The following is an 8,188-nucleotide window of genomic DNA, read 5'->3' on the forward strand; positions in this document are numbered from 1 at the left end:
CTTAACTAGGAAGAGTTGCATTGGGTTTAGTGTTTAAAAAACAAACAAAATGAAAAAGTCCCACTACATTAGAGCACGAAGAATAAATTTGGATATTCGAAAGCTTTATTGGGCCTTAACTTTTATATTCCTTTCCAGTGTTGCTAGTACTGTGAAGCATGCACTATCAATTTGGCTAAGTATTATTGTATTTGGTAACAAAATCACAAGCCTCTCAGCTGTTGGGACTGTACTAGTGACAATTGGAGTTCTACTATATAACAAGGCAAAGCAACATCAGCAAGAAACCATACACAACCTGGCAGTTGCAGCCCCGCAACCTGCACAAAGTACGACTGAAGATACTGAGCCACTAATTTCCAAGGATTTGAAGCCATATGATTGATATGGCCATTTACTCTTTCAAAATGGCATTACTCAAAGGAACTCTTTCTGAAAGTGGTTATTTCTTCAGCAGTTGAGGATCATGTGCTTCCTTTGAGTTCACAGCAAATCAAGACTGGCATTTGAAGCCAAGAGAAAGCAATGGGAAGAATCTGGTAGGCCTTGATTTACTGAGAAACTGATATAGAGAACAGAGGACCTAGTGTCATATAATGTGGTAAATGCAGGCTTTGTAATCTTTTCTTGACTGCAAATAATATACAAGCCTATATTAGAAAAAAAGTCATCAATGTTTTGTAGGAAAATGATTCCTTTCTCCACCAAAATAACGTGAAAAAAAATCACTGTATTCTGCTTGCTTGTTATAGAATGAACCTGGTGTTTAACTGATATTCGTAGCTGTTTGTGACTGTACTACAWCCTTTATCATTTGTTTGTGTGATGAAGCTGGAAGGAAGAACCCTCTTCTTTCCCAACAGATGACTTATTTTGTTCTACATTTAGTTCAAGTAAACTGTGGAAATTATTTTATGCTCCCAAAAAAATGATCAGCAACTATTTCTGACKACAAAGCTAGCAAGGAAAAGTGATCTTTTTTTTTCCTATGTGAAAATGTTGGAGCTTAGTTTTGTATTGACAGTATTGAAATGCAAATACATACCTATGCTGTATAAAGCAAAAGGTTTAAATAAATATTCTCAATTGCTCACAGGTAAAAACCACTGAAAATCTATGGTGATAAAGGAGACAGGATTCATATTTCTGTAAGAAACTGTTTTAATTATTTAAATGTCTTGCAGTTTGCATTGTATTTCTGTTATGAGGAAATAATTCAATTTTTTATTTCTAAAAGTGCAACAAAAATACTACCTTTTAGACACTCAGGGTAACAATTTTGTCCCTGGCCTATGTGCAAAGTGTTTCTGTCACTTCCAGTTGTGTGAAATGTCTTGGAGGTATCTGTGACAAAGCTGGAAGAGAGATGACTTACGGGGCAAATTTTAACCATAAACTGAGRCTGCATCTTTGTTTCTGTTGCTTTTAATGATTTCTAAATTTAATGTGGTAGGCTGTCAGCTTTTGTTTCTTGCTAGATAAAAGATCAGAAGTTCAATTTCTTGCTTTTCCTTTAAAAATACTAAATTTTTCTGTAATGAGGAGAATATGAGCTTTTTTTTTTTTCAAAAAAAAGCACACGATGTGCTACAGCATCTGGAAAAACCTTCAAATTGATTTTTGGGGGAAAATAACAATTAAAATTAGCTTATTTGTAATAATTGCCTCTAAAGATAATAGCTTGTCATTACAAGCTTCGATAAAGTGATCTTTACAATAAAAATAATTAATAATAGAAAGTTACAAGTGGAGCTCCTGCAAAAGTTAAGCATCTGCTTAACTTAACACATTTCCAGTGTGAGCGATTCCATTAGCTTTAGAGACTTTTCCTGAGGAGGCCAAAAATGTGTTCCCAAGGTAGGCTACCTGAACAAGCCTTTCTTCTGATTCTATTCAATTAGCATGTGTTTATTTCTGTTGTATTATACTTACTTTAGGTCACACTACTATATAGGACTGGTTGCCTGGGGTATACACCCTGAAGATTCTTACAGGGGAAAAAATGTAACTATGAGGCAGAATTCTGTTTTTCAGTTCTTTTGGTAATTATGCATTTATTAATCTCTGTAGATTTGGCAGAACCCAAAGTCTATTTTGCATTCTGTTTCTACCTTTCTAGGAAGAYGGGAGGATAAATGGCTTTCAGGTTGTCTAGCTCAGTTTTTCATGTGATCTGCTTCATTTTAAAAGGTAGTAGGCTTTTGCCTTTCCTGGCAAGGAAATGTGAACTTATACAGCCGGGAGGATTTTGCAACTTTTAATTTCTAGCATACTGGAGTTTCTTAGTGGATGATTTAGCCCCACCTGCTCTGTGGTGGAGAGGATGAACAGAAGGGCTTTTGTTTTCTTTTCATAGTGTTTTCATCTTTATATACAGTCCTCTTGGCCTTTATTTTTATTAGGCTAAACGAACCAACCTTTTTTATTAATGACTTGTAAGAAAGGCCGCTCTTCCTCTTCCTTAATATACTGCTTTAAAATGTTACGCAAAAGGTAGCATTTGCTTTTTTTGCTACCTTACTGTATTTATTTCTATGTATTCCATCTATTAAAACAACAGAAATTTACAGCCCTGCTTGAAAGCTCTTGGATTCTTATCATTGCCTGGGTTGAAAGACCTTTGAGGTGTTTTAAACTTCAAAAATAGTTCTCCAAATAGTGTTCCTCTTGGAAAACATGGAAAACTGCACATTTCCAAAAGCGAAATGTATCCACTTATTAGAATCATGCATAACAACTGAGAATGTCCTTCTGTTACTGCATCAAAATGGATATACAACTCTATTTCTGGGATTTTGTGCAGATTTCAGTATATAAATACATAATTAATTAAATGTGACTACTAGTAGTAAGTCAGATTACTGCAGGTTTAACAAATAGCAACATTAGGCATGTAATATTTTTGTTTATGGTTTCTGAGAGAGGATGTTTCACTTAACTAGGCAGAGTTTTGTTTCTTACTCCCTCCCCCAATGCTGAAATGATACAAGTGCTTATTGAAGAAAACACATAGATTCTCAAATGTAAGATGTTACTTGCAGCAGTTAACATCTCCAAAAAGACAAATTTCCTAACTTAAAACGATATGTAATGAAACAACTGTGCATGCACAGTAAGTGCAACATGCACTTACTGTATTTTAGCCTCTCTTCATGGTGAAGTACTTTTATCTGCATGTATTCTTAACTGATATTCCTACAAAACTTTTAAGAATGGCCCTTCTCACGCTGAATTCATGTAAATTCTCCTTCATCATGTATTAATTCTGTTACTATTATAAAAGTGACTTTTTGAATTGTTCTTTGGTATCATGCTTTATTCAAATGCATAATAAAAATAATCCTTTATGCCTATCCCTATAATTACATACAAAAAAAAGAACAAAAGAGATACATGCTGTGATTGTTTCTCCTTTTCTGGCACTCTACTCTGTCTGTATTTTTATTGCTGAGTGGGAAGAGATTGGCAGTTATTTATTTCTTCCTGCCCAGTGGTAAGACTGATGTATTATATGAAATAGATTTTTTGACAATTAATTAGCGATTTTTGTTACTTTCCAGCATGGCCATTGGAGATCTGTTTAATCCCACTCAGTCTGTGAGCTCCCAAACCCAGCACATGCACTGTGTAGAATGACGTTGTTCTTCAGAACTAGAGTGTAAGCCTTGTTTTTTCAGTATAAATTTGGGATTAGAATGATAATTGTACTGGAATCATGATTTGAGAAAATGTTTGTTTTGCAGCACAGCAGTTTTGTTTGGGTGGTGAGGCAGCCTGCTGTGTATGAAAAATACTCTTTTGTCAAAGGTGTTACACTTCCTGGTGATACCTCTTTTYAAGTTGATCTCATTCAGCACATGACTCGCTCTGGTCTCCTAAGAGGCTGTAAGGGGGTTTTGTGCAAAAAAAGGCATTTTGCATTCAGTAGGGCAATGTTGCTGGTGTTCAGATTTATGAAATAAGTCTCAGTCTTGCWACATTTCTAGCCAAATAAAGACATAAGCTTCTCAGTTTGTGTGCACACTTCCAACTGTTACTGGTCATAATATGTAAGGTTACACATTTAATTTTGGGAACCTAATCACTGAAGATGTTCATTAAGACAATAAAGGCTGTGACAAGTCTGCTTTCTAAATAAACTTTGTAGCGTTAAGACATGCATCACCCTTGGGACTGCAGCTGATTTTTGGGCTCATCACTCATGTTCTTAGGATTCTTTGAGAAAGCCAAGCGGTCTTGGTGCTTGCTGAAGAAAAGCATTTACTGTGGTTAGTTTCTGGACTCTTTCTTAAGATGGCATTTCTTAAAGGTCACTAGTTTGAYTCTTTAAGTTGATTGACAGCCTGATGAGCAGAGACTACAGCTGCGACATACATGCTCCTCTCAGTCTCAGTGAATGATGYAGAAGATACATGAAAGGCATTTATTTGTAGAGACAACTGTTCAGTTCTGTGACAGTGATACGGATTTAGACTCTTAGAGCYCAATCTTGGCCAATCTAGTCATGCATTTATTCATGAAGGAAAGTGAAATGCTGCTTTTGAGACAGGCAGAAGCCTTTTGACAGAAAACCGTGGAGGAATATGAGGTGCGTTTATAACCTGGGTATTGACATTTAAGTGATAGCTTTTAAATAGCTCTTGTTCTGAGAAACTTGAAGATGTTGTAGCTGTAGTTGCTTCATTGTCAAAGCCAAAACTTTGTGTACGTGATACCAAAATACGAGCGTGCAACTGACATAAAAATAGTATTTTGTACATGTTTTGTGAAAATAGTTTGCATATGTGCTGTTGGCTGTTTATGTGAGGTGTGGATACTTTCGAAGTAGTGCAGCTGCGGCCGTGGCTGCAGCCAGGTAGCTGTGCCCAGCTGTCGCTGGTAGCACGTGCAGGATCGCTGTTAAATCCTGTGGATGTTTAAAATTGTTCCTGTGTTTTAATGAATCCTGGAAAGAATAAAGTTTCCGCAGATTGGCCCTGTTCCTTGGCACTGCTGCGCCGCGGGGCCACGCGCGTGGGGGCCGGGGGGGGGGTGTCGCGTCGCGCGCGTGTGCGTGCCGCGCGGCCGGACGCGCCTGGGACGTCATCAGCGAGCGGCGGCGGGCGGAAGTGGCGTTTGTCTCGCGCGGCCACGTCCCAGTCTGCGGCGGCAGCGGTGAGTGGGGCCTTGCGGGCCCGCGACAGGGGCGGCAGCGCGTGAGCCTTGCGCGGGGCCTTTTCCCGGCGCGGCGGTGGGAGGAGCCGGTCCGTGCCGCATCGCTGTCCTGCGTGCCGAGGCGAGGGACTGAGCGGGGGTCGGGGGCCTGAGCCCCGAGCCTGGGCGGGGGAGCCGCTTCCTGTGGTGAAGACGGGCGTTGGGGCGTCGCGCGCGGCGCAGGCTGTAAGGCTGGCTCGTCCCTCCCCCCCGGCCGCCTGCGCGGCCCCTAGGTCTGGGGGCAGCCCCGGGCCCAGAGGTGCTGTCTGGTGAGATGGAGTAGTGGCGCTGCCGGCGGCGGCGGCGGCGGAGGCGGAGGCTGTAGTTGTGACCACCGAGAGCAGGGGTTTTCGTCATCCTTCTGGTACCGAAGTTGTACTTGATAGGCTGGTGCTTACAGCCACTTCTGCRTCTGCCTAAGTGGCAAAGTGCCGGATCTTGTTTGTAGACGTTGTCTTCGTTTTGCTCAGATGGGTCCTTCAGTTCGTGGGAAGGCCAATGTATGCTTTGAAGTTTAGGTCAGACTTTTTTTTTGTTCAGCGTAAGTCAAATACAACTCGACTTTCCTTGAAGATGTTATATTAAATGTTCAGCTGTACGTGAAAAATTCGTGTAAAATTGGTGCAACTGTGTTTAGTGACTATGTAGTTTGTGTAGGTTTCATTCACCTCATACTCTTTTTCAGAGCTTTTTTGAACTCAAATGGGTGATGAAAAGGATTCTTGGAAAGTGAAAACTTTAGATGAAATTCTTCAGGAAAAAAAACGAAGGAAGGAGCAAGAGGAGAAGGCAGAGATAAAACGCATGAAAAATGTAAGCTACCCTTTAATAAACAAGTGGTTGTAATGAGGAGTGAGGCGCTGCAATGCCTATCTTCTCTTTTCTTTTTTTGATCAGAATAATGCTGTTTCTAGCCCTGTTAGTGGGGTTCCTCTGTGCTTGTGTATGTTTCCCGAGTGACCTCTTAATTCTCATCATTCAAGTTTATGAAATTTTAGCTTTGCTAAAGTCTAAGTAGTGCTGCATTATATACTTCCCTTAGTTTCACAGTTACTGAAAAGGTTAAGCAATTGATGCGATCAAGTGTAAGTTGCAGTTCAAATAAGTTACGTTATAAAGTTACGAAATTCTATAGGGCTCCTGTCTTCAAACTGGTTGGCTTAAATATTTAACTTACGGTAACTAAGTCTTTTGCACATGCAACAAAGTAATTATCTTTTAGAAAAAGAYGATAGTTATTGTGATCCTGCTTGATAGCTGTGGGTTAGTTTTGTCAAATTGGATTGAATTTACAGAATTTCAGCTAYCGTTGCAATCTAACTGCATTTGGCAACTTATAACTTAAGATGGAAATTTGTGTTTCATRTATCAGCATACGTTACTGGTGTTGACCAGTTGACCAGACCAAGTTTGGCTTCTGAGCCAGAAATGGAAGAGTTGCATACTGTTGTCTTTTTTTCTTTTTTTCTTTTTGCAACATACATATTAAATATGTTTTGCTTTTGCACTTTCTTGCGTTCCTATTACAGTCGGATGATCGGGATTCAAAGCGGGATTCCCTTGAAGAGGGGGAGCTGAGAGATCACCGCATGGAAATAACAATCAGAAATTCACCTTACAGGAGGGAAGACTCTATGGAAGACAGGTAAGAATGAGAAGGAAGACAGGTTCATCAGCTCTTTCAAAGGCAACAAACATTGCTCTCAAAGTACCAGTTGTTTACAGTTGGTTTAACAATGTGATCAAGTTTTGGCCTTTACCTAGAAGTAGAATTTTTTCTCAAAGTGCAGTTAAAGCAGGCCTGCTGAAGTTCTCTTTGATACTTAATTACCCTCAGTTTGCTTGCATATTATAAGCACTTACAGTAATAGCATGACTACTCACCTGTGTGACTTTCTGTAATGTACTCTTAATGCCTTGGCTCAGGGGTGTTAGAGACATGAACATTAATATAAGTTAATCAAATAGGAAAAAACCGCATTCTTTTCAAAATGGAGAAGAGAGGAAATATGTCCACTTTGCTAGACAGTCCACGTAAGCTTCCCGGGTTTATGTTGTRTTTTAGAGGAGAAGAAGATGATTCCTTGGCTATTAAACCTCCACAGCAAATGTCACGGAAAGAAAAAACTCATCATAGAAAAGATGAGAAGAGGAAAGAGAAGCGGAGACATCGTAGTCATTCAGCAGAAGGTGGTATTATCGCAATTCTTTGATACTTGCAGTAGCTTCCCAAGGTCAAGCCGAGCAGGCACTGTGTAGAGGATAGATGACAGTGACTGAACTAGAGAAAACGTGACAGCTGAGTAAGGCAAAGGGAGTTAAACTTGTGTTATTTATTTGATTAAGTTGCATGCCTTTATAAGAAGGACAGGTATATATGTCTGAGATGACAGAAACCACCTTGGGACAGTGACAGAGGGTCCAGTTTTATTCTTTGAAGTCTGTTTAACTTCTTCCTGGCTTCACTGAGTGAGGAGTTGAGCTGTGATCTTTTCATCTGATTGTAAAAGAGTAACTAACCTTTCAATGTAAAACAGTRACAGAAAAGTCCTGTTACTAACAAACTTCCTCTRTTTTCAACATGAGTATTCATGCRAGATTTTACAAGCTTTTAATTATGTAACACCCCTCCGGGTCAGGATTTTTTCATTAAGAAAAGGTCAGAGAACACAGATATAGGTTGTCATGTTTCATCTTCCTAGTTTTGCTTTCTGGAAAATARGAGCACTGAATATCTTGAACAGCAGCACTCTAAAATTCACTTTTCTCCTGGTTAGGGAAACACGCCAGAGTGAAAGAGAAAGAACGGGAACATGAGCGTAGGAAGAGACATAGAGAAGAGCAGGATAAAGCCCGACGTGAATGGGAAAGACAGAAACGGAGAGAAATGGCAAGRGAGCATTCAAGGAGGGAGAGGTATTTTGCATCACCCCTACACTGCCCCTCCTCTCCTCAACCCGGCCTGCAAAAACCAACAGAGAGATGAATCTCTTCC

General features: G+C 39.9%; 1 protein-coding gene across 12 annotated transcripts in view; it reads left to right on the forward strand.

The window, feature by feature from the left end:
• Window positions 1–8,134, forward strand: part of SLC35E2B (solute carrier family 35 member E2B) — a 22,394-nt gene extending 14,260 nt beyond the window's left edge. For 9 of the 12 annotated variants that reach the window (XM_085322120.1, XM_085322114.1, XM_085322117.1 and 6 more), the window contains one exon: window positions 139–4,975. In XM_085322120.1, the coding sequence (XP_085178246.1) occupies window positions 139–385 (247 nt within the window). In that variant the 3' untranslated portion in view covers window positions 386–4,975. Of the gene's footprint in view, window positions 1–138; window positions 4,976–5,878; window positions 6,007–6,722; window positions 6,839–7,258; window positions 7,384–7,970 lie in introns of those variants that run through there. The other 3 variants (XR_014897889.1, XR_014897888.1, XM_085322122.1) reach the window with 3 other exon arrangements.
• The last annotated feature ends 54 nt before the right edge of the window (window positions 8,135–8,188 follow it).

Source organism: Rhea americana, unplaced genomic scaffold (genome assembly GCF_003343005.1).
Source record: "Rhea americana isolate MKP2758 unplaced genomic scaffold, rheAme1 scaffold_740, whole genome shotgun sequence".
Lineage (NCBI taxonomy): Eukaryota > Metazoa > Chordata > Aves > Rheiformes > Rheidae > Rhea > Rhea americana.